We start from the raw sequence: 26,386 nt of genomic DNA on the forward strand, positions 1-26,386 counted from the left end.
TGGAGTTATAACGTACAATTATACAAGAGTCAATACGTTCCGACTTTTTTTTCTTCAAAGATTAATCAAAAAAGGAATTCTGGCCCGTAATAATCCATTTTCCGGCATGATATAAGTCAAAATAGAGCAAGTTACGTTGCTTCATTTGGGATGAAGTTGTTTAATCTTAACTCGTGTGTGACACAAATGGTCAATTGTTTGGGCTTTTAAGTATATAACACAAGTACACCAATTTCTAACAATCAGAATATAACATTAGAAGTGGGTAGAGGAAAATCACATCAACAAAATCTGACAAAAACACTATGAATATTTGAATGATCTGTGCATGGACCATAAACTTATTAAGTTGAGGAAAATTAAATAAGACATGATACATAGTTAAACACGTCATTCTATTGATGGAAAGAGGAAAGAAGTTTAGCAATAACAACAAACTTGTCTCCAATATTGTCTTACAAAGCAATGATGGGATATTGGGGATAATCAAGTTACTCATCCAACAGAAACATTCATGAGACATATATTTTGATCCCTCATTTAAGCAGCGTCTTCACAATTGACTTGACGTTCAGTTTCTTGAGGTCGGTATAGGACTGTCCACAGCCCACAAACATCACTGGAGCCCCAGATACATAAACCATTGAAAGTGCAGCTCCCACCTGACAAAGGAAACATGTCAATAAATTTTCACCAAGATCGAAATGGTAAGCAGAAATTTCACTTCCTTGTTGAACCATAGTACCTTATCGTCAATAGTGTCAAATTTGGTGAGCAAGATCCCATCTATCAATCTGGGTGTGGGAGATGTTGAGAGGTCCGCTAATTTCTGCAATGAAATAGATTTTCAATAACTGAGATGTAGGAAAGAAAAACAAACAATGTGGTAGCACAAATATGATGTAGAACCAAACCTGGTTGAATTTCGAAAGCTGATCAACTGCATCATTACCAACCAGTGCTTCTCCAACAAATAAGACAAGGTCAGGATTGTTGAGGTTGATGAGCTTTGACAGAGCCCTCATCAATGGTTCATTATCCTGAAAGCCAGCAGTGACACGTCAGATAAACCATTGAAATAAATTCCATTGATGACAGCTAAATAAAGCAGATTAACAGATTTCAACCTAAATAAAGGGTGGTATGCTATTCCAATATACAAAATACAAAGAAATAAATACAGAGCTCATCATAGGAACCTAAAATTGGGATAAAAAATCGTGTAGTAGTCCCTCAGTACTTTGTACAACGCTCAAAAAATCACCAAGCACTTTACAATAACAATAACTGCAATAATTACCTGCATACGGCCAGCTGTATCAACAAGAACCACATCTGAACCATTGCGTGAAGCTTCCTGAATTGCTTCTTTTGCCACAACGGCAGGATCTTTCTCATAGCCCTTCTCAAATATAGGGATCTGAAAAGGAAATTTTCTTCTAAGACTACATGTTTCCAACTAATCATGATATATATATATATGTGTGTGGGGGTGGGAAGGGGGGGTATGGGTGTGTGAATGTATGTGTACATGCATTAATCTCTTAGCAGTAAAATCAGTATAAACCTGAAGTCTACGTGCATGTGTCCGCAGCTGCTCAACAGCTCCCGATCGAAATGTATCACACGCAGCCATCATGACACTAGTGTTGTGTTGCAGAAGCCAGTAAGCAACCTACACAAATGCACAAAATAGAATATCTGGTTAAAAAAAGCAGGTCCAACTAATGGAATTTTAAATATATAGGAGAAAATAATATGATTTTTCTGTACCTTAGCCAAATTAGTAGATTTTCCAACTCCATTAACTCCAACAAACACAACCACATATGGTTTCCTTTGCTCCTTGGCAGTATGCACATCCCTCAATATGTCAATAGATCGCCTTGGGGTTAAAATACGAACAAGTGCATCTTCCATTGCTGTCTGCATTCATTTTTCAAACCATAGCATTAGTATGAATGTTAAGGAATAAATATAAAGAAAAAGGCAGTATCACATGTTGACAGCTCAAGGATAGTAACGCACATGCACTGTTGAAGATATCCTTGTAAATGAACCAAGTTTTTTGCCTTCAAGACTTGCTGCCACAGACTCACATAGTTTCTCAGCTATTTCCTCGGCCTACAAGAGACACAAAATGTAAACAAAATTAGCAAGTTTGGTAACAAGAAAAAAATATAACAATTGATAACCATTTATATATTAACTATGTCGAGGATAGATGCATACCACATTCTTGGTCATGAGTCTGTCCTTCAGAGCTTTCAAAGCCGGTTCCAAATCCGACTTCTCCAAATTGGCCTTTCCAGCAATACTGGGCATAAAGATGCACATGAATATTCTTATAAGTCACTCGAGTTTAAAGAAGGAATTTGCAAAGAAGTACTAAAACTAAAAGCAGGTGCAAGTTATTTGCATCAAAACAACACAATAAGCTTCATCAATCCAGTCGATACCAGCAAAAGGAAAATGGAAACTGGGCAGCATTCCTAGATTTAGAAAAACGGAACTTAATTCAAAATGCCACATAGTTCTCTATTAGAAGTATGACCACGAATAACTCTCAATATATTTCATTCCATTAACCTTTTCCCCCAACAATTTATGATCCCACCTCCAACTCCTTTCCTAAATTTCTTAACACCAATCACTGTGCATCTTGCCAATGAATGTGTATCTTGAAGAGAGATCACGTATTACACATTAACGTGTCAAAATCAATATCCACAAGGTTCCTACTCAATAAAATCTATCACATAACTTTTGTCACCACTACCAGATCACAGGGATAATCATCAAAACAATCCAATTCTCCAGGTATCGGTGTAAAGGCAACAATGACACAAACAGCAAAATCGTCACAGAAAAGTAGAAAAATCCAATGTACAGCAAGCCCATATATAATTTTTCAAGAACCACGCCACCAAACCAGTAATATATAAAGCAGTAATTATAAAGCAAATGAAACACAATAATAAAACAAATGAAATATATAATAAGTAAAGACAAATTTCATATTTTCACGACATATGCAATGAAATCCTACCTCTGGAACATAGATGAAAACCAACCCTTTTTCTTAGCCTCAGGCTTGCTATCCTTCCCAGTATCATCATCATCATCTTCATCCTCGCTATCACTGCTAAGAACCTCTTCTTTATCCATCATACTCTCCCCTTGTTCTTTAGCCAGAAAGTCAACCTTTTTATCCCCATCTCCCTCCCCATCAAGGTGATCCGTAAAGTCCAGTTTGGTTTGCGGAGGGGAATCATCCCAAACCCTGTTTTTCTTAACCACCTTTTTTGGTTCAGCCTTGGCAGCAACAACGGCCTCTTTCTTCTTCCCGTTCCCATTTCCACTGCCCCCTTTTCCTTTAAGCTTCTGCAGCCTATTTACATCAAAAGCCCCTATATTAGCACTCTCATTCTCTTTCCCAATATTCACACTACCATTACCACTACTCTTCAAGTTAGCATTAGAATTATTCTTAGCTACAACAAAACCACCATTCTCAATTCTACGCCCTTTCTTCCCATCACCATCCCCGTCACTCTTTTTTTCTGTCCCAGCGTTTTTCCCTTCCCCCTGCCACGTGCCGTTTGGCTGTTTCCTTTGAGGAGCCACCGCGGGGAGGGGATTCGTTTTCTTCAAATTCTCGGCGCGTGCCTCGGCCTCGATCTGCAGCTGGCGGAAGATCTCGTCAAAATCTCGGTATTCGGTTTTTTGGGGTTGGTATAGGCCAGAGAATTCGCGCTTGACGGCGGCGAGTAGATCGTCGACGTAAAGGAGGTGGAGGATGCGCTGGTAGACGGCGACGAAGACGAGGCCGAGGTCATTGTGGAAGGTCCATTTGAGGCAGTAGGAAGCTCCAGGTGCGTCGTAGGTGAAGCTCGCCGCACCGGATCGCTCCTCCAGGAGGCACGATCGGATCAACGTGTCGATCGGAGACCCCTTGAGGGCATTGGTGAAATGGTTGCAGGTCCAGAGGATCAAGCCTCCGCGCGTGAATATCAGTAATTGCTCCAACATCTTTGATCACTGCAATGCCACAAACAGTCTGAGATAGGTTTTTTCTGATTTGGGAAATTGAAAAAAAAAATGGAAAAGATGGGTTAGGTTTGTGGAGGATACGGGAAATGCAGAAGATGATGGAACACGCACTGACACGTGCTAGATTGATTGATTCCAGAGCCGGTGGAAACCGCGCACGCCGTCGTTGACTAGGACCGTCTAAGCCGACGTCGTTTCGAGGTTGATTTTTCTCTAAAAAGGTTAGACAGATATTATTTTTCAAACTACCCTTCTTCCTTTTATTTATAAGATTTATAATAATCTTTTACTTTTGTTTTGTCTTTTAAATCTGTAAACTTTATCATTTTAAAACCGTCATTATTTCAATTTTAAGATAACATTTAAAGTTACAATTTGACTGATTTTTTTATCATTTTCATTATATTTTCAACAACATATTGACAATTGTTTGGTTTGAACATTGGTTAGGTCTTGTGGTTTGATTTAGTAAAATCTGATAAAATAAGTTTCTCTCTGCTTCAAAATTTATGTTAAAATTAAAGTCGGGAACTATTTCAGTAAAAGAATCAAATTTGCCTCAATTCTTGATGGAAATAGAAAAATTTAAGTATGAAAGGTTATACTGAATCCCATAAATAAGATAACAAATATAATAAGATTAGTTTGCTAAATTTTTATTAGCTGTAGAACGAACTTTTTAGACAAAAAATATTTAAGCGAACTTCGTATTAATTTTCTGTAGAGATTCTCATATTAATATACTATTGTTTTTCTTTTTCTATCGTTGCTGTTGGAAAAATATCACGGTGATATCTTTCATACATTATATTCATCACTTATTTATTTATTGTTAAAAATATATCGTTTACCTTTATCTTATTAAAAAATAAAAAAAATTATATGGAATTTTGAAAAGATAATATATATATATATATATATATATATATATATATATATATATATATAATTACAATTGCATAATGAGATTTTTTTAATCATTTAAATTCCTTTAAGTATTAAATTAGATATTACTCTTCTTTGTCTTTTTAAATTAAATGTTCTTGCAATCCAAATTACAACTTCACTCCAAATAAAGGTAATGACAAAAAATATTAATTAGCTTGTGATTAGTGTTATTTATATTAAATACTAGGTTTATAGGATTTTATTTATTGATTTTTATTTGTAAGGTTACTAGAATTAGTTTGTCTAATGATGATTTTGGTAAAATGGTTTAACTCTTGATTTTATTTCTACTGAAAAATAACAAAATTAACATTGGCTTACCTGTAACTAGGATGATATATTGTTGCTTGAGACCGACACAATATCGTTCTTCGTTGTGTGTAACATCTTAAGATGGTCGAGAACATATATAAGTTGTCACACATATTAGAATCAAGATGATCTCATAATCGATTTAACTAAAATATTCATGTATGTTAATTTTCATTATTCGATTAATTTACAAGGATTATTTTGGTTTTGAAATTACAACGAAATAACAACAATAATAATTACTACTATTATTATATAGTGTACATAAAAAAATTCAAATAATTTTTTTATTATTTATACTATAATATGTTACTAATTTTATATAAAATAATCATATAATAATAATCCTTAAATGTATATAATATTGATGAGTTTTTATCGAGGAGATAATTTAAAGATATATAAAAACTTTAGTTGTGATGCTTTTATACTTTTTATACCCCAACAAGACATGCATTCATAATACTTTGATACAAGAAATTCTCATATACATCGAGGAGAAAATTTTCATTATCAGGATTTGCACTACAATAATTTTTTAAATTTCAAAATTATTTTTATCGACAAAAATAAATTCGTAAGTAAACTCAAATTTTACTAATGAATTTTATTATTAAAATTACCAATAAATATTTCTATTAATAAAATCTATTAGTGAGATTAGTTGTAAATTAAAATTTGTATTACCGTTAGATAGTTCTATCAGTAAAGTATTTTATTAATAAATTTCATTAATAATTTGTAATTTATACTACCAACAAATGTTTCTATCGATAAACTCGTTAATAAAATGAGCAATAATTTTTTCGTTAACTTTGATGGAATTTTATTTTTATATATTAAAAAGAAATGAGTGAGAAAAATAAGATAATAAAGAATACAAGGAATATGAGAAATATAAACAGAAAAAAAAAATGTGTAATGACAATATGCGATGACGATGATGATGTAATGACCGTGAAAGTTGGAAGGAGAGAAAAAGGAAGAGTCTGAGGAAAAGATGACCACGATGGAGGGGTGTAAGAAAGAGGAGGGGGGTGAATGATAAGAGGATAAATAATAAGAGAAATATAAAGAAAAAGAAAAAGGTGAAGGGAGGGAGAGAATAAAGAAAAAAATTTAAAATTGCAACATTTACCAAATATAACAATAATTTTATAGACAAAATTGTCATCATTAATAATTATGGAGGAATTTTGTGATTCGGGCTTGTTCTTTTGAGTGGATTTGAGAGAATTTGAAAATAATTTTTTTTGTCGTTTTTTTGAGCAAATTTGAAGGTAAATGAAAGTGAATTTGAAAATAATTTTTTTAATTTGTCACGGCAATACAATTCTATACTAATTCTCACAAATTTTATTTTCAAATTCACTCTCATTTATCTTCAAATTCGCTCAAAAAAATAACAAAAAAAATTATCTTCAAATCCTCTCAAATCCCCTCAAATTCATTTCCTCAAATCCACTCAAAAGAACAAGGTTTAAAATTTATCATCGACAACTTTACCGATGAATTGATAGTTAGTTAATAAATTTAAACTTTCAAGTAATTTTTTGTTATTATTCATGGATTGTATTTTGTTAGTAATATGCAATTTTTTTTAGAGTTAGATTTATGGAATGATGATGACAACTAACTCAATCTTAAAAATATATAATTAAAAATTTAACATATTAATTATGAATGTAATTAAGCCATTTTCTCAGTTTTAGCCTAATTATATTTAACATATTAAAAATTAAAAATATATTTATTATGAAATTAATATAGTATACAAATTTAAAATACGAAAATGTATAATTTAAAGAAGGCCAGCCATCGGACGAATTTTAAGAACTAACAACACCTTTTTTGCATTATTACATTCCAATACTTATAAGACTATAGTATATATATCAACGCACATGCCATGTTGTAAAAGAATTTATGTTTCTTTTTATAAATAAAAAAAATGTTGTTCAACAAGTACATATTTAAGACTTAGGAAGCCACCATCATGTAATAAAAAACTTTTAATTAGCTATTAATTTACTCGTTAAATGGAAATAAATTAGTTTTTTACACGATTGATTGGAAAAAAGTGAGGAGAAAAGAATTTAGTTACTCAATAATAACTGTATATGACATTTTTTGGTAAAAGACTTAATTAAATTTAACAGTTTTTATAAATTTGAGGTAATATTATTTTTTTACTAAGTATTTAAAATTTAATATTTTTCAACGAATCTATTATTTATTTATTTTAATTAGATAACTTCTCGTCTAGTTATTTTATTTTATTTTTGTCTAAGAAATATGAAATTTCATAATTAATATAAAAGTGATATAAGATAACAAAGTGGTTGTGTTGATTAATGAGACCGTTTTCTTTATTCAATATGTGATTTGTCGTTTTACGTAAAACATAATATCATCTTGAACCAATAAAAAATCCTATATTTTTTTAACACGTGAAGTCAAATGATCAATAATTAATTAATAGAAAAATTAAAGAAAAAACTGAATTAAAGATATGAAAGTTTTAAGTATTAAATAAGAAAAAGAATTTAATAAAAATTCAATTAAAGTATTGAAACTTAACTTTGAGCCATGAGGGGTGAAAAGTAAAATTGATTTAGTAGTTTTGTATTGAATGTATGATTGGAATTTTGTTTGAGAAAATAATAGCGTGCAACATTTATGAGTCTTGCAGCATCAGTAACAGCACTCTGGAACAAAAGTGAGGCGACAAGAGCTAGCGTTTTCTTGTGAGCCCTCGACTTAATGGTTGCAAAAAGGGTTGGGGCCACCTCCAACCACTGTCTTATATGTCAAGGAATCCATGTTTACGATGGAGGTCTGAATCATCTTAAAATAGAAAAGAATTTTAAGTCTAATTTAATCTTACAAAATTGATTTATAGAATAAAATTTATGTTTATTATAGAATATAGGATTAGATATTAATGGACAGTTTGAAATAGACTATAATCTATGACTTTAATACTATGTTAAAATATAAACTTTAAATCTAATTCAACCTCACAAAATTTGTCTGTAAAGTGAGGTTTGTACACGTATCTGTATATATTATAAAATGATTTTATCTCTAGTCGATGTGAAACCTTTAACACGATTATTAAAATTTAGCATTGACTAGTGATAAAATTTTGTAATCAATTAATGATAAAGTCTCGATTAGTGATAAAATCTCGTATCGATTAAAGACAGAATCTGATATTAAAATCTTAGTATTAATTAGTAATAAATAAAGTTTTGGACAATGGTATGTTAATAACCTTTTTTAATAATTTTTTTACAATAGATCATGTATAACTATTTTATTGATTTGTATATTTGAAACCGACAAATTACGTAAAGCTTAAGTTATTGTAAAAAAATCGTTAAAAAAGACATTTTCCTAAAGTTTTTGTCCCGTGATAAAACGATAAAAACAGTTATTTGGTGGATTTTTAGGTCTCCTTTAAACCTCAGAACAAAGAACTTAATGCACCGCACACTCGTTCACCCTCATTTTTCATTCTAACTATCACCTGGTCAACATGGAATAAACTATTCTTCACTCTCTTCCAAAACCACAGATAAAATAATTCTTCATTCATTCAACACCATTAGTTAGCTGGCTTCAGGAGGTTGAAGTCATCGCTAAGCTACCTCATGTTACACAATCTTCCAATCCAACTTTTATATCTATTTCATTGAAACTTAGTCAAAACGAAGCTTAATCAATGAAGCAACTGGAGTATACCTTATAGTTTCACCCAATTGTGTGCTGTCTCTATATAGTTTTTAGTGTTGTTTATTATATTTCAGTCAAACACAAAGCGAACTGTAGCCGTCTATATTGGATATATCATTGCACTGCATCCTTAGCAAAGGAAAGAGAGAAAAAAACTTCTCTCAGAAAACCATATTATATGTATCAAGAAACAACATTGATGACATAACTGGCTACTGATTTAAGTTTTTAAAGCATAAGACAGAATTTCATTTGTTATTCTGCGAGTACCGAGAGAGAGTTTTCATCTACAATTTAGAAACATTTATACAAGACTGATCTATGCCACATTGAGTCTAACTTGTATAATTTTGAAAAACAGTGACTCTAAAACTTTTTACCAGTTTATGAGCATAACCCCAAAAAATCTAGAAGTGAGAATATCTAACATATGTGTGATACTGATGGCCATTCATTTGAAAACTTTGAATGGTCATTTGAGATTGAGATTGAGACTGAGATTAAGAGAGGGAGGGTCGGAGAAAGCAATATGCATACTATGTATTTATATATGTTTGTTTTCTAATTTGTTCTCATCGGGCATGGGTATCTGATTAAAGTTTCAGTTGCCTTGTACTACTCTCTTACTCTCTCTCTTCGTATCCAAGTTGGCATGCAAGTTGTCTTTAGTAATGCAACCGAGTCCACCCTATGAGGAGTACCTTATAATTGAGGTATCAACATCCTCAACAGTTCCATGATCGTATGCCTATATATATATACATATATATAAGCTGTCTTGCATATATAATTCTGGCTATAGCTACTACTACCCTTCCCATCTCTTTTCTCTCTCTATATATAGATCTAGTACAAACAACAGTTTTAGAGTCTTACTAGTACTTAGCAGAGAAATATAGACTGAGAGAAAGAGGGAGAGGGAGAACATATTAAATATATATAAATTCTACTTGCCCTTAAACCCCTCTGGCGTGTGCTATTAATATATAGCTACAAATTTAAATTAGAGTGCAAAATAATGATGGCATTCCAAAGGAAGGTTCATACCTTCTTCCTGTGCTTATTATCAATCTTTGTATTTTCTTCCCTTGTTGCTGCTGCTGCTGTGCCAAAACAGCAAGAACAAGATCGGATCTCAGCACTTCCAGGGCAGCCACGTGTGGCATTCTCTCAGTTCTCAGGTTATGTCACTGTGAACGAGCAACATGGTCGAGCACTCTTCTACTGGCTCACTGAATCTCCCTCTTCTCCTCAGAATAAGCCTCTTGTTCTGTGGCTCAATGGAGGTTAGTCTATGATTCTATATATATATATATATATATATATATATATATATATATATATATAATATATATATATATATATATACATATATATATATATATGTATGTATGTATATGTATATCTACATATATATTGTGTGTGTGAGGGAGAGCTTTAACTCCTCACCTTCAATTCTACCTACTTTTTCTTTTCTTTTCGAGGCACCGTCAGTTGAAGATACATATTTCTTTCCACCTTTGACTACAATACAAGTTAGAGTTTCATTCTGTTAGTTTATACCACACAAATTATAGAAATAAAGCTATAATTATCATTGGAAGAAACAACATAAACAGTAACTGCTGTTTAGTCTACATATGTATTACCGTAGAAAGATATTATATTTATGTTGGCGATTTAACTGTATGTGCTTAGCAGAAGGTTTCGTGCATCCTCAAAAGCTTTGCAAGTTAATGAGGAAATGAATTGTTATTGCATGCACCAGCTAAGAATCACAAGAACTGCCTAAACACAGTAGGCTTTTCTAACCAAAACGATTGAACATTTCATTTGACAGATGAATTGTAGTAAAATCCAAAGGGTGTTGAACATTCGGTATAAGACAACATTAAGTTAACTGAAATTGAAGTAAGTTGTAAGGATTTTGAAAATTAAACTCTGGTTTATGCATATTTACAACTGAAGTTTTCTGGTAGGTTTGCGTAATTAAGTTGTTCAGTATTCCATAGCGTTGCATATTTTTGAAGTGTTGATAGCTTGTGTTTCCGTGACTTTGTACTTTGCTGAACCATTAAGGAAAAACCTTACACTATTGCACATGTTGAGTGTTGACCGTTCTACGAAATGACCAACCCTATCTAGATTGGTCTATTAATGCACCCATCTACCTCTCTGTCACGCTTGACTTTACAATCTTCACTATTTCCCTTCTTTTCCTTTTCTCTTTTGCTAAAAAATAACTGTGTTTTCTTCTACCATCTTCCACTGATTCGGAGGAAGAAAAAATGAGAACAAGCACTTCAAGAAAAAGCAGAAGTCTTTCTGCACAGTTGGAGAAAACAAAAGAAAAATAGAGCCAAAAATAATAAGGAAAAAAAAAAAACTAGGGTGACCCATGTGTGACCTCGTGATCTAACTCTGTCTGTATCTTTTTTGTGCCATTTCTGACATATATTCCCTGTCTGGAAGAACCTATTCCATACTTTACCCAAGAAAAAACAAAACCTTTTTGTTCCCTCTTTGTATTTTAGGTAGAAAACCAAACAGAAACAACAGCAACTCAACGCACAGTGAACTCTAAACCTTTCCATTTTGTACCTTCAAAAGATGCTTATTTTCTCATTAATTATCCCTTTTTTGGGTACCTGTCTCTCTCAAAATTTTTTGGGCATTTCTTATTTTTCTTGGAATCCACTATTCAACCAGAGTTGTTTGACCTTTTCATTTATTTTCTAAATTATACGTTTCCAGAATTTAATTGGAGTTCAGGATAAAGTTTACCTCAATTAATTCATGAATTATTGTTATGGCATTAAATTCATTATTTTTTTAATAATTACTTTAATCACGTGTAAGATTATCTCCAATTATTTAAAACAGTAAAAGTATTTATACAAACACTATACATGTCATATCTGAATTACTAATCAATATATATATATATATATGAACAAAGTATTACTGTTTTTTAATAGTATCTTTAAGCTGTGGTTGCAATTTTTTAAAACAAAAACCTTAAGTAATCAAAAGGTATTGTTGGTATAATCATTAATGAAACCCCATCTGACAAAGACAAAATTTTCAAAAGAAAGTCAAGACTTGGTAATGCTACTGTGGTCCCGTCCCATCCAAATTCTGGGACCAGAAAGTTTTAGAACTTTCCCCACACTCGTCTGAAACTGTATTAGACAACAAACCAAAAAGTTATAATGGTTGAAATTTAAGGCCGAAAACTTTATGGCTTAATTAGAGAATGTGGTAGGTATTATAAGGATTTCCACACTGCACTTGCATATCCATATCAGTTCTCTGACTGGGATGATGCAAGTTTGTGTAGTAATTTTCTTAGTGTATGTCTTAAGTATGGCTGAATATACAACCTTAAAGCTTCAAGTAAAACATGGCAATGAAACTAAGTATCAAACATTAGTTTCCTCAATACACAAAAGGGCATCTGCATGATTGCTCTTGCATGTGTGAAATCACAGTGAACTGATAACTTTTGCATTTCTGGTGCAGGGCCTGGATGCTCATCGGTAGCATACGGTGCATCAGAGGAAATTGGGCCATTCCGTGTAAACAAAACTGGATCTTCTCTATATCTCAACCCAGATGCATGGAACAGAGGTAATGGCCATTGAATCAACTCTCATTATTAGTAAACTGGGTCACTTCACTACATAGGATTTGTAATTCACATCGTTTACAAATGTAGCACATGTTTTTATTAAGATTTCTCTTTTCATCCATGCTACCACCTTTCAGAATGACGATATATAATGAAAACACAATTTTCTTTCTTTTTTCAAATTGGTTTTCAGAAGCAAATATTCTTTTTCTCGAATCGCCTGCTGGTGTTGGCTTCTCATACACAAATACCAGCTCTGATCTCAAAACTTCAGGGGACAAAAGAACAGGTATAAGTAAATCTGAAGTGCTGTTGAATTTAAGGGAGTTTGTCACCATTTTCATAACCACTGTTATTCTATCCTAAGAATTTCAAATTTGTAACACAGCTCAGGATGCACTGATTTTCCTAATCAGATGGATGTCAAGGTTTCCACAGTATAAATATAGGGAGTTTTACATTGCTGGGGAGAGCTATGCAGGTACTTGAACTGGCAACTTTAAATTAATGTCTGAAAATCTTGATCTGACATTTGGTGTTAATATTTTATGCTTTAGGGCACTACGTCCCCCAGTTGGCTAAGAAAATCCATGACTATAATAAAAAGAATCCCCAAATTATTAATCTCAAAGGGTTCATCGTAAGTCAATTCTTTTTCACTCAATATATATGCTAAGGATCAAAATTACATCTTTCGTTTAGTAATACAATGCACTTTGCTTGTGATATGAAACTGCAGGTGGGAAATGCTGTGACTGATAGCTACAATGATGGGATTGGAACCATCACATATTGGTGGAGCCATTCTATGATATCCGATCAGTCCTACAAATCCATCCTCAAGTACTGCAATTTCACTTCAGAAGAAACATCTAAAAAATGTGATGATGCTTATAGTTATGCAGTTAACTATGAATTTGGAAAAATAGATCAGTACAGCATCTATACCCCAACGTGCCCAACATCACAGAACAATACTGTCAAACACATACGATTCAAGAATCTTCATATGATTTCAGGATATGATCCGTGCACTGAAAATTATGCAGAGAAATACTATAACCTTCCGGAAGTGCAGAAAGCAATGCATGCAAATGTTACCGACATTCCTTACAAATGGACTGCTTGCAGGTTTGGTTTTTTAACTAAGTTTTACTGTTATAGCAGAAACTAAATATCTTGCTTTAATAAATTGAAATAAAAACTCAGTTCATCTAATTGTATGAATTTACAAGTTTCAATATGCCTTTGGTTTGTTGCACAGTGAAGTGCTCCTAAAGAATTGGAAGGATTCTGAAATTTCTGTGCTGCCTATATACAAAGAGTTAACTGCTGCAGGATTGAAAATATGGGTATTCAGGTACGGTTTTAAATCGTTTCTTTACATACAAATATAGTCATAATCGTTAAATAAAAAATAGTTTCAATTATTTCATATATATATTTTATGAAAGTATTTATCTTCATCTCATTCACGACCTATTCAAAGTTTGACATCCTTTGAAATTCGTAGAAAACTTCAAATGTTTTAGTACCATATTTTTTATTCGATTCTTGTAATTAAAATGAGTGGAGACAATATATATATATATATATATATATATATATATATATATATATATATATATATATATATATATATATATATATAAAAGAGACTCATTATTATTGATTAACTTTAAAATAGGTTTATTATAAATAAAAAATAAAAATAATATGATACTTTGTTTGCTCATTGCTTACAGTCTCTGATTTTAATTTTTCTTAAAAACCATCATACTACTTTATAAAATGTACCAACTCTGTGAAAAAAATTATTGCATAAAAAAGACATTATTATGTCTTTAAAATATAAAATAAAATACAAAAGAAATAAGAAAATATTGAGATTTAGAATTATTCTTTGAAAAAATAATTACTATTTAATAACCTACTTGAGAGATAAAATAGTCATAACAAAAACGAAATTTTATATTTGTAAAAAAAAATAATGTTAAATAGGTGTAAAATTTTGTTGGATGTGAAAATTTCATTTTCCTCCATCTTTACTTTTTAGCATAGAATTTTGTCTGATAACCTAGACCCTACATGCATAACCTCAGCATCAGCATAATAAGAATCAAGAAGCTTTGAAATATTGTATGACTATGCAGATATATATATATATATATATATATATATATATATATATATATATATATATATATATATATATACTTCATAATATAGAAACTCACAAACACTGTTTTGGTTTTGCTATAACACAGCGGGGACACAGATTCTGTGGTTCCAGTGACTGCCACGAGGTTTTCTCTGAACCACCTTAACCTAAGCATCAAAACTCGTTGGTATCCATGGTACTCTGGTGGACAGGTATTACAGTTAATTAACTATATTTGAAGACCATAAAACATGCATATTACAAGTACCATGTTTGACGCTGAGGTTAACATATGTGGTTGCTTATTAGGTTGGTGGATGGACAGAGGTGTATAATGGTCTAACATTTGCAACAGTAAGAGGAGCTGGCCATGAAGTTCCTTTGTTTCAGCCAAAACGAGCTTACACTCTTTTTAAGTCCTTTTTGGCAGGAAAAGAACTACCAAAACATTGACATGCATGCACTGTGACACGTTCATTCATGTTAAACCAATGCACCATTCATTTATATATCTTATAGTTTCTGCTTCCACAATTACACAGATTCTACTAATAACTTGATCGTTTTTTCACAGGATAAAATCTACTTCCACTAGTAATTAAAGTCTCTGTTCATTCACTCAGCGAGAAATGTTGTAATAGAGAAATTAGAGATCCTGTATACAATAATGCTATCATAAGTTATTTGTTATTATGTATTCTATTTAAGAAGACTTTCATATTTATTTGAAAACTCACATCAATGTTAAAATCTTTAGATCTTATAAATAAGAACGTGGATATTAGATAAATAAAACATGTAAAATTTTTATTGTTTTTAAAGTACTTTTAACATTTCTGAAAAGGAGAAAAAAAAGCAATGATAAAAATTAAAAGACAACGGAAAACTTGTTTTGAACAGATTAAAGGTGAAAGAACAAACAATTGAATAACCTGACACAAGTTTTTATTGGTGTTCTGTGCTACAGAATACTTTTAATTCAAAATGTATACAAAATATGAATTGAATATTTTTATCAGAATGCAAAAATAGTAAAATACAAAAGCAACTGCATTAAAAGAGTAACTTTGTGAAAAAGAAGAAGAAGAAACTCCATAGCTAAAGATTTTTCCTTTTCAAAATGTATCTGTACTCTAAATATCATTGACTCTGAATATTATTATCTCTGCTTATAAAATCATAGGAAAAAGGTTTGGAAAAATATCGCCCACCGTGGGGCTCGAACCCACGACCACAAGGTTAAGAGCCTTGCGCTCTACCAACTGAGCTAGACGGGCTTTTGATGAGGAGATTTGTAAATAATGAAATTACTTAAAAAGTTTTCTCCAACCCCAATCCCATAATGATAAAGGGAAAAAGTTTGAAACTTTATTGAACTTAGGAGCAACGCGAAGGAAAATGAATGAAGGGAGGGGAGGAATTGATAAAAGGCAATTGTTTTTGCTTGGAGGGTGAAAGGTGGAAGCGAGTACATAATGGAGATGCTTTGGTTGAATGGATGAATTGGACAACGAGACTGAAAACTCGGTTTGTACTTGTGTTTAAGATTAGTCATAGATTGGACCAATCGTAAGGTAAGAACAAGTGATCCCTTCGAATTGCTTTCATTGTCGCATGCCATGTGTTTCTCACTTGTTACTGTCAAATTTACACCTCATCAAATAGGTCATCATCACTCTTCCTTTTCCTCTCAATGATTTCAAAGAAGCTGAATATAAATGTGCCCTTAATTTCAACTTCCGAACTTCAGTTTTACGTCACAAACCTGAATACAAGATGCTTAGAAAGAACTGTAAAAACTGTAGATTTATGTTTCATATATCCATATGAAGCCAGATATAACAAAATTTTTGTTTTTTTAAAATGTTTAGTGATTTTTTTTACCGACATGAATTTTTACTAATTAACTGGTTAAAAGCTCAGTACTTTTTTCATTAACATATATGTTAGATAACAGGGAATATGAGAAAGCTAAAGGGTGATTGACGAGACTAACAGGTAGCAGTGGTGAAATATTGACCGACAAAAACGTTAACAGGTGCACTAAACGAAACCCCAACATGAACAGACACCAGCAGCTTTATTTTACCCCTCTGTTCACTGCTCACCTTTCAGAATCTTGGTGTTGTAAGGAGAGTTCTCTGCAATGCGTGTGCTAGTTTTAAATTTCTTACCATTGTTTCTGTGGATGCTGAGTAGTGGGTGGGTTCACCTTTTGTACAACCAATACTACCCCTATCACCACACACAATAACTACATTGCCACCATTACAAGTTTTCCACCCAACATAACATGCACTTTAGTTGCAGTACACTTGAAAATAATTATAACCAAACTTTTTAATTTATGTGCAAGCGGAGATGGTGAGAAGAAGAGATGAGATCTGAAAATGTGGGAGATAAAGGAAAAGAAAGAAATGGTGATGGAGCTTTCAATGAAGAGAATTAGTGGCTATTAAGTAGGTAGGTTGGTGTGACTCACAAAAGTCTGAAAGTAGGTGCTGGTGGGATCTTCGTAATTCCATTCATGAAGATGGAGGAAACATTAAATATAAAGATAGGGATTGAGTTGGGAGTGTGTAGAAGACAAAGTACCCAATCAACCCTTCTCTCTAATGGTAAAGGTATAGAGTGAGTGAGGCACTAAAATGATGTAATCCATGGGAAAATAATGTGGCAATTTGGCAAATGGTTGGTGTGTGTGTGGGATTTTTGTTGTTTACTTTACCCGCTTCATGATGAAAAAACAAAGGATGTTGGGTTTTCTCTTTTCTCCACCCAGGACACGGGTGAAAAGCAGAAAAAGAAGCATGAAAATGAATGAGAAGGGTAGACAGGTAAATGCAGAGCAATTGACCATTGAATTAAAAAAAAATAAATAGAAAAATGGTTAGAAGAGTGAGGTGAAAGGAGATGGATCTGTATGATTCCTAAAAGCCACCATGGCACGATGAGGGAGGTGGGTTTGAGAAGGGCAACAAAAACCAAACAACTGAAAGCCAAAAGAAAAGCAAAGCCTAAAAATAAGGTTGGAACCAACAACTGCTACAGCGTAGCAGAGAAACAGCGTCATCCCATCATCTCATTTATCTATCCCTTTGCCTTTTTTCCAGCCCCTAATCTATGTATCTATCTATCTATCCATATCTATCTTCAATACCCTCTTTCTCTCTCTGACCCATTCGCATTACCAATTTCTCTCTCTCTCTCTCTATCTACACAGACACAACACAACACACAAGGAAAGAAGAAACATGGAAACTCCACGCATCCATCCTACCATCAAAACCAAAGAGTCCACACCACCCAACCCAACCCCTCTATCTGTCTTTCTCTCTCATCAATGGCCCAGCTGGACCAAAATTTATGTAGAACAAAGAAAAACAAAAAACAAAGAATGGGAAACAAAAGAGAGAAGTTAGATGTGTTCAAATGTCCTCCAACCAAACCCACCATACATCTCTCTCTCTATTTCACTCTTTCTCTCTCATCACAACTATGTTCCCCGAATTGCCCTTCTGCAAGCCCCCAAAAAATCCCATCTTCATCACTGCTCTTTCAAAACAACAATATTTTTCACCGAGTTATGTGGGCTTTTTGGGTTTCTTTGTCTCGGTCAGAGTTTCTCACAGAGAAAACAGGAAAGCGAGAACCTTCTTACCCCTTCACCTCTTCTCTCTTTCTTGGGCCTCTCTTTTCCTATTTCTTTCACTCACGTTTTGTTCCATCACCCCACCCACCCACCCAACCACCCACCTTCTTCTTTCTCTCTTTCTGCCTTTCCCCTTTAGTTTTCGTTTGCTCTTCCCTTCTGGCTTCTCTTTTTTCTCTCTGATCTCATGAAGAAGATGAAAGCCGTTGTCTCCATGGACCCTCCTTATGACCTCTATCAGGATCAGAGGACTCGGCTGAGGCACCACAGTCTCTTGCAGGATTATGAAGACTTGCACAAGGTAACGCCTTCGTCTTCCCCTCTTCTCTATTTTCCTCCAAGATTCAAATTTTCGCTTGTGGGTTTCTCTGGATCTGATTTTTCACTTTATGTATTCCGGGCTTTTTCTTGATTTGGGGCTATGATGGTTTTTTGTTCTTAAAATTAAGGGTTTTCTTTTTTGGAGGGAATCAATAAAGGGATCGTGTGTTTTGTTTTGTATGTATGAGTATTTGTTTGGTCTAACGGGTCTGTGATGGTTGATTGTTGTGAAAATTGAAGGGTTTTTTTTGGGGGGGAACAATGAAGGGGTCTTGTGTTTCGATTAATATGCTTGTTTGATAGTTTGTCTGGATTTGATCCGTGTTTACGTTCCGATCTGATGGATTATGGATTTGTTCTCATTTCTCTCTTTATGGTCTCTGTTTTCATCTCTCATATTTCTTTCTTCGTCTGTTTATTTCCCCACATATCAATTTTTTGGACTCCAACAAAAAAAAAAATTCTTATATGCCCAATTCTTGGGTATTTAATAACACAGCACAGTAGCATGTGTAGTGCTATTGTGATGTGAGTTCCCTTATTTTTGTTTTTCTTTCTTATATACTTTTAATAAAGCTCTACTCGGAACCTTTCCTCTGCACAGTTTTCAGCTTCAACCTCTTGGTTTTTCTGCCAATTACTTCTTTGTTTTGTTGTTTCTTGTGGATTTTGGATTTGTAAACCAAATTTGAACTAGTTATATTATGAAGAACTGAATCATACTTGATCTTTAATAGGTCTTCTCTTTTCTGGTTGCTAACTTAAATCCATGCCATTCCCTTGGCCTTTTATCCTAATTAGCTTTGTGTGTTTATGTTTCATGCCATTTATTTTCCGCTGGGTTTTCCACTTTATGTTATCCTGAACTCAATAATTAAATAATACTTATTGTTAGACAGTCGTCTTTTTCATGGTATCTCACTTTCGTTTTGTCAAGATAATTTCTTTTAGTTAGTATGTTTACGTGTCTATTTTCCTCATCAAGTCTTTTCTGCAGAGGTTTTTTGCCAACATAAGTACGCAAAAGCTGTTCTCATCAAATTTATATTTCTAACATGTTCAGGAAACAGAAGTCATGAGAAGGAAATTGCAGGATACTGAGCATAAAAGGTTGATACTTGAAGATGAAGTTAGGTAATGATTCATGCCTCAAAGTAGATTGTGGATCTTCATAGTTTGGAGTTTATTGTTATACTTAGTGCTTATCCACATCACTGTCACTCTTATGGCTGCAGATTTTTGAGGCAACGATACAAATACTTGCTAAAACATCCTATTCCAAAGCCTCAACCAAAGAAAGAAGTTGTAAAGTCCCAGAAGGTCAAAATTCAAGCTCCCATCATCTCGAAGGGAAAGAATTACAGTAGAAAGGATCATACTTCACGATCTCACTCTTCATCTCATTTGAACCCTAATGGAAAGATATCCAATGTGGCTGAAGTGCCATTGCAAAAAACTAGCCATCTGTTTGATCTAAACCAGAATGCTAGGAATTTTAGCTCTAGTAAAAAAGACAGTACTATTCACGGTTCTGCTTCACCAGCACTAGACTTGAATCACAAAGAAAGAATTCACAGCAGCAAAGAAGCCACAAAGAAGAGTGTAACTCCATTTTTTGACTTGAACCAGATATCGGTAATTAATGGCACATGCTGTTTACATCAGAAGTCCTTGTTTATGTTTAGTTGAAGTAATGCTCATAGTTTTCTCCTGTTTTGGGTGGTGTGATGCAGAGAGAAGAAGAAGAGTTGCAAGGCAACAGTGAGCCCATGAGGATTGAAGAACCAAAGAGAAGTACACAGAGAGTTGGAAGTGATGAGCAGCACAACGACATCAAGCTTTCAGCTTGTAGAAGTGTTGGCGATGGAGCAAATAGGGCAGGGAAGAGGAAGATTTCATGGCAAGACCAGGTTGCATTGAGGGTTTGATCTTTAAAAGTACAGTAGGCTGATTTCGATGCAACATATTTTTAACCTTCCATTCTAGTTTTATGTTTTCCTTTGTAAAGATAAAGCATACATTATAGAATCATATGTTCAATATATATATATATACATATGTATATGAGATGAAATGGAGAATTATGTTCTCCTAATTCATCATATCTTCTTCTCATGAGTTGTTTGATTTATCTTTTCCCATGGAAAGGTTCACCAAAATTGGTTTTAAAGTCCTTGGCTAAGTTGGGTGATCTTAGTTTCTTGTGCTTTGTGGCTGGATTTACTATGTCTTTTTGTTAGTTCAGTTGGCAGAGATTTGCTTTGTTCATTTTAGTATTGAAATTACGGAACACAAGATTCTTGGTTGTGTTCTACCTAACTTATGAACCATAATTAGAAATGTAAGTATAAAAGAATATTGTCTATTTTACCAGAATTTAGGCGAAGATGTTGGGACCTTGCTGCTAAAACAGAGTAGTAGTTGAATGTCTACTGTGCAAAAGTTGTTAAGAAATCTTGAAACATGTGTCTTGTACCAGAATTATTTATATAAACAAAGTCTCTGATTTTGTCCTTGTAATTAAGTTGATAGTAATTTAGATGAAGCTTAATTTTGGAAGAAAATGAGTGATGGCACTTTTCTCATCGAGTTCTACCATATGATTCGATTATCTTTTTTCCTGTCTTTAATAAAGTTTTTACTTTTGTTTTAGTTGACATGTGTAATATATTTTTAATATTTTGATAGTCTTTAATAAAGTCTCTTTTTTGTCATATTGGACTTTTAAAGAACTTCTATAATTTTGTATTTTATAGTTCATTGACAATTGTTTCAGTAGTGTTTGTATTTTTTTAATGTTTTTAAACTTTTATCTTTTGTCTTAATTTGAAAAGAACTTTTAAATTGAAGAAAATTGCGCCAACCAAAAAAATAAATAAATATATTGTAATATGTTTATTTATTATAATTTTTAATTCGATATCTCTGTATCATATACATATGATATGCTCCTTTTTATTTTTCTATTGAATATATTTTAAAATCATAACATTTTAAATTTCAAAATTATCATACAGTTAGATGCAACACTAAAACGAGAAATAAATTATCTATGTACAACGAATAATATATTACTTCATAATACAATTATGCTTTTTCTATTTCATTTATGTTATTTTTTTCTCAAATAGTTTCATTTAAACGATAGATTACAAATCAAAAATATAATATATACTATCATATGTAGAGATGTTATTTTATATGTATTCCGTTAACATTTTAAACAAATTAAAAATAAAACCTCTGGTTGGTCCATGAAAAGTGCTATAAATATACATTCTTAAATTAAAAGAAAATTATACGTGAATTATAAAAGTAAGAATTTAAATTTATTTGATAAAATTATGATTTTTTGCATGTATAAATTAGAAACTTATTTTCTTATATCAAAAACGTTATTGGGCAATATGTTGCAATTAAAACGACTGAAAAAAATAAATTTAGATATTAATTAATAAAATTTCAATGATAATTGAGAAAAAATTGTAGTTGAAGATAAAATTGAATTTTTAGTTAAAAAATATATTTTGAATAAAAGTATTTTTTAAATATTTATAATTTTTAATAAAAATATCTTTATACAAGTAATAAATTTGGTGGAAAGAAATAATATTATTTTATTTTTAAAAAAATAAAATTTAAACGAGAATACTTGACTCTAGTGACATTATTATTCTATTTCATAACAGAATGTCATATCATATCTCATAAAAAAAATATGTGAATAAAATGAATTTTTAAAAAAATTAAAATTTTTAAAAAATCATAAGATTGAACATTGTATAAGATTGGAACACTAACTCCAAATCTGAGATAATTTTATGGTTATATCACTTTCTCTCTCCTTTTGCATAAAAGACAAAATCAATCCTGGCACACAAATACATGCCCAAAGTATTCATTTAAACTTCTTTCTCTCTCCTATATGAACTTATTTACACTAATAAATAAATAAATTATACTGGTTTTGTTTTTCATTTTTATAAATTTACTAGGACAAAATAATCAATTTATTTGATTGATGAAATAACTCTATGAATAGTTAATATATTTAAAACATCACATTCTATTGTTCACATTGTACTTCTCTATATTAATTTTCACTGTGCAGTTCTCTATATTTCAAAGTTCACTCTATTATACAATATCTTATATTTTACCTTGTTTGGAACTAAACTATAACAATTTATTAAAAATAAATGTTTAATAAGAATTTTGACAATACAATAAACATTCCCCTGAAAATATATATAATCAACCTATCAAATTTAATCATTACAAAGATAAAAAAATGTCTCAAATGAAAATTAGATAACTTAACAATAGTTTCCTGAAATAGATAGCACTTATTTTTCTCATTTGTATTCCTGCAAACAATACATTTTTTATTTAATTTCTATTTTTTCTTTTCCTTCTATTTCAATCCAAACAAAAATGACAATGAGAATGTCTTGCAACTCAATAGGTGCTAAAATAAGACACATTATAACCCAAAGAGAAAAGTATTCATGAACCTAAGCAAGCACAAAGACATATAACATGTCTGTTACTCGGAATTTCCAGCAGCACAAACAGCATCAACAGAATTGTTTGGGCTATGTTTTTTAATATTAGCCAGATGCTTTTTTCCATTTTTATGACTCTGCATGATAATTTCTGAGTGAGTTCGAACTTGACAAAATGCACAATAAAAACTAAACTTCTTCCTTGTAGTCATTGCTTTGGTTTTCAGAACTTTTTCCTCAGTGGTGGTTTCATTTTCATTATCTGTGCCACCTAAATCTTGAGTTTTCTCCACAACCAAATCCATTTTTACGGGTTCCAGTTTGCCTTTGTATGCAGGCTTCATGCCAGATTGAAGTGTTTCACCATCCCGTCGTCTTGCAACCAATCCTGAATTCATGGTAGTAACCACTTTATTAGATTTCACACACTGGTTACTTTTCTGTAATGATAATGTTGTTTTGGTGTTCTTACCTATTTTTGGAGTTCTAGATGCTTCTTTAATCTTGTGCTTTTTCCCTTGAAGATGATCATTCAAGCCTTTTTCACTTGTGGTAACAATATGACATAATGCACATCTCCAATCATTCTTGGGTTTCTTCTCCAAACTAGATCCAGAATGTTTGTCATCACCCCGAAAAGAAGCCTCGAGTTTTCGCTTCACAAGATTAACGTCTAGCACCTCTCTGTGTAGCACCTCTTTGCACTTTGCACCAGAAAGAACAACATTTGGCTGCTGCAAGGTCATAAACAACATAATATATTACAATAACTAGTTAATTCAGATCTTAAACTTTCATTATAAAGTTAGTGATAAAATTACACTAGAAAGAAAACTGTACTACTTTGAAGATGATAGAATGCAAAGGCCAATAAGCACCAGTAAAAAGAAAAGCTGAATCAGTTTATGGATGGAACACAGCTAGACCTTTTACTGTTTGATAAATAAAACTAAATGAAGTTTAATGAAACCATTGCCCCGCATGGGACCTCGGAGAAATCACTGTTGACCAACAGAACAAAACACAAATCACACTTCCAATAGCCACGTGACTTGGGTCACTGTAAAGGATACTTTAATTATTATCTATACAAATCTGCTTTGAGTAGCTGGGAAAAGAAATCAAAATTATTTCCAATGCAACTGCTTTTATAACACAAAACATTCCACCTATGTTGAAACAAGGATGAAAACTGGCAAACAAAAAAATATATTCTCAAAGTAAATAAACCAGAAAAGTCGTCCTTCTTTTCATCTCCCAAACTGTTTCTGACTTATCCTGAAAAAAGAAAAGGCCCTTTATACACTACTCTCCCCACTCTTAAATAATTGTGTTACTATTAACTTAATTGTTTGAAACAAATTTCTCTCCAACTTTCAGTGTGATGATTTATATGTAAAAAATGGTAAGTAATGTTGCAAAATCAATTGTTAAGAATTTAAAAGAAGTTTTCTTTGAAAGATGTAAAAGTATATATTCTATACTAACATCAACTCAACAATTTTAACAAACTTTCTTACATTCAATTTCAACCCTCCAGTTTTCATCCAAACGGTCATGCTAAGAGAACATGCAGTAAATAAAAATAAACTGGACTAAACTTAGTTCCTCAATATACAACCTCCATGAAGGAACTGCAGTCCAAGTTGTTAACTTTTCACTTAGATGAAGATATATAACTCAAATTTTGAATACTTATTTAAATCTGAACTATCAAAATAAAAAATATTCTTCTGATATCAAGGTTCCAGAATAGATATCACCAAATGAACCAAACACCACAAAATATTCAAAGAAGATTCTTAAACAATGTGACTACTTCTTCCTAAAAATATTGTTTAATATAAAAAATAAAAAACTTTTCACAATCCAAACAACACTGTAAATATGAGATAAATAATTGAATATTAGATAAATCACTAACATTATTAGTCAGAGTTTCATTTGGCTTCTGCTTATAGAACTGTGTGATGTCAACTTTATGAGCTAACTGGGGTTGTGGTCCACCAAATATGTTGCTGTTATGAACAGAGTTTTGCAGTCTTCTTCCTGGGATCATAGACAGCGAAACTCGTTCACCACAAGTGATTCCAAGTGCTCTTTCCGACATCAGTTCCCTCCTCACCTCCTCTTCCAATTCCATCCGCCGTGCCATCTCCCCGGCGAGAATCTCTCTCCTTATTTCCTCTTTCTCCATCTCTCGCCTTATCTGCTCCCTTTCCATCTCTCGCCGGATTACTTCCTCCGGGTTGATCGGCACCGAAGTTGGGTACATTTTCGACCCCCGGATAATACCCGAAAAACCACCTGATACAAAATGAAGAATAAGACAAACCCATTCAACAAAAATGTTGTCTTTCAAACAGCTAACCAAATGGGCATGGTGTAAGAAACCTGAAATCAGAAAAGTGAAGGTTACCTCGTAATGGGTGACCGGAGACCAAAGGGACAGTGGAGAGAGCGAGAGTGCGCTGCTGCGGTAACAGTGTGCTTTGGTTTTCGCCATGACGAAACCTGAATTCCATTCGGAAAGAAAGAAAAAGCAGAGAGAGAGAAAAATAAGGAAAGAAAAGTGTTCCGAACAAAACAGAGACACTAATTGAGTGGGTACTAGATGTTTTGAAAGAGTGATTAAATAGAGGGAAACAGAGGGTGATGACACGCGCCTTGACGCGTTTGTTTGATTCTGGCCTTTTTATAAGAGAGTATGTAATCTGAGGTACCATTGATTCTGTTTATTTTTTCATTAGAAAGTAGAAATTGATTGTGTTTTGTCAATGTGATATTCAATTTTTTATATTTCAGTTTATTTTTAAACTCTTTGAAAATAATAAAAAGATTATTCTTTTATTCCAATTTTGAATGGGACCACCTGTTGTAGGCCCTGCAAAACTTCTTCTCAGTCTGACTTTGATTGGAATATCTCCATAACAAATTTCACCCCATAGTTTATTTGATTAAAAAATAATAATTAGATGTGCATAAATACTCAATAGGTTGAAGTTTTTTTATTATTCATGGTTAAAAATTATACCGTGGTTAAAAAACTGTAAATAGTAAATTAA

The 26,386-nt window shown here is 32.5% G+C and overlaps 4 protein-coding genes and 1 non-coding gene across 7 annotated transcripts; 2 read left to right on the forward strand and 3 right to left on the reverse strand.

Moving 5' to 3' along the window:
• Window positions 1-292: 292 nt before the first annotated feature.
• On the reverse strand, window positions 293-4,278 carry LOC124837662 (uncharacterized). Of its 2 annotated transcripts, XM_047313089.2 has the most exons (10): window positions 4,135-4,278; window positions 3,050-4,041; window positions 2,233-2,317; window positions 2,029-2,124; window positions 1,774-1,926; window positions 1,568-1,675; window positions 1,301-1,420; window positions 915-1,040; window positions 746-829; window positions 293-662 (listed from the first exon to the last, which is right to left on the reverse strand). In XM_047313089.2, exons 2-10 carry the CDS (start codon window positions 4,030-4,032, stop codon window positions 537-539), a joined length of 1,881 nt encoding a protein of 626 aa, XP_047169045.2. In that variant the 5' UTR covers window positions 4,033-4,041; window positions 4,135-4,278; the 3' UTR covers window positions 293-536. The 2 variants fall into 2 exon arrangements, with proteins under 2 accessions (XP_047169045.2, XP_047169044.2); XM_047313088.2 differs by having other exon boundaries at window positions 3,050-4,271.
• Window positions 4,279-9,632: 5,354 nt separating this feature from the next.
• Window positions 9,633-15,567, forward strand: BRS1 (alpha/beta-Hydrolases superfamily protein). Its single transcript, XM_088105258.1, has 9 exons — window positions 9,633-10,337; window positions 12,574-12,681; window positions 12,876-12,971; window positions 13,071-13,163; window positions 13,240-13,322; window positions 13,422-13,813; window positions 13,947-14,042; window positions 14,950-15,055; window positions 15,153-15,567. Exons 1-9 carry the CDS (start codon window positions 10,070-10,072, stop codon window positions 15,294-15,296), a joined length of 1,386 nt encoding a protein of 461 aa, XP_087961384.1. The 5' UTR covers window positions 9,633-10,069; the 3' UTR covers window positions 15,297-15,567.
• A 480-nt stretch (window positions 15,568-16,047) lies between these two features.
• TRNAK-CUU (transfer RNA lysine (anticodon CUU)) lies at window positions 16,048-16,120 on the reverse strand. The gene has a single exon. It is a non-coding gene; the product is annotated as a tRNA-Lys (tRNA).
• A 1,745-nt stretch (window positions 16,121-17,865) lies between these two features.
• LOC124837670 (ribosomal RNA small subunit methyltransferase G) lies at window positions 17,866-20,986 on the forward strand. Its single transcript, XM_047313096.2, has 4 exons — window positions 17,866-18,796; window positions 19,880-19,950; window positions 20,052-20,451; window positions 20,550-20,986. The coding sequence occupies exons 1-4, from the start codon at window positions 18,683-18,685 to the stop codon at window positions 20,742-20,744; spliced, it is 780 nt and encodes a 259-aa protein (XP_047169052.1). The 5' UTR covers window positions 17,866-18,682; the 3' UTR covers window positions 20,745-20,986.
• Window positions 20,987-23,049: 2,063 nt separating this feature from the next.
• On the reverse strand, window positions 23,050-25,931 carry LOC124837683 (uncharacterized). Of its 2 annotated transcripts, none has more exons than XM_047313126.2 (4): window positions 25,741-25,931; window positions 25,246-25,628; window positions 23,794-24,052; window positions 23,050-23,709 (listed from the first exon to the last, which is right to left on the reverse strand). In XM_047313126.2, exons 1-4 carry the CDS (start codon window positions 25,844-25,846, stop codon window positions 23,363-23,365), a joined length of 1,095 nt encoding a protein of 364 aa, XP_047169082.2. In that variant the 5' UTR covers window positions 25,847-25,931; the 3' UTR covers window positions 23,050-23,362. The 2 variants fall into 2 exon arrangements, with proteins under 2 accessions (XP_047169082.2, XP_047169081.2); XM_047313125.2 differs by having other exon boundaries at window positions 23,794-24,055; window positions 25,741-25,930.
• Between the last annotated feature and the right edge of the window lie 455 nt (window positions 25,932-26,386).

The sequence above is a fragment of the Vigna umbellata genome, chromosome 1, assembly GCF_029865625.1.
Source record: "Vigna umbellata cultivar VRB3 chromosome 1, Vumbellata_1.0, whole genome shotgun sequence".
NCBI lineage: Eukaryota > Viridiplantae > Streptophyta > Magnoliopsida > Fabales > Fabaceae > Vigna > Vigna umbellata.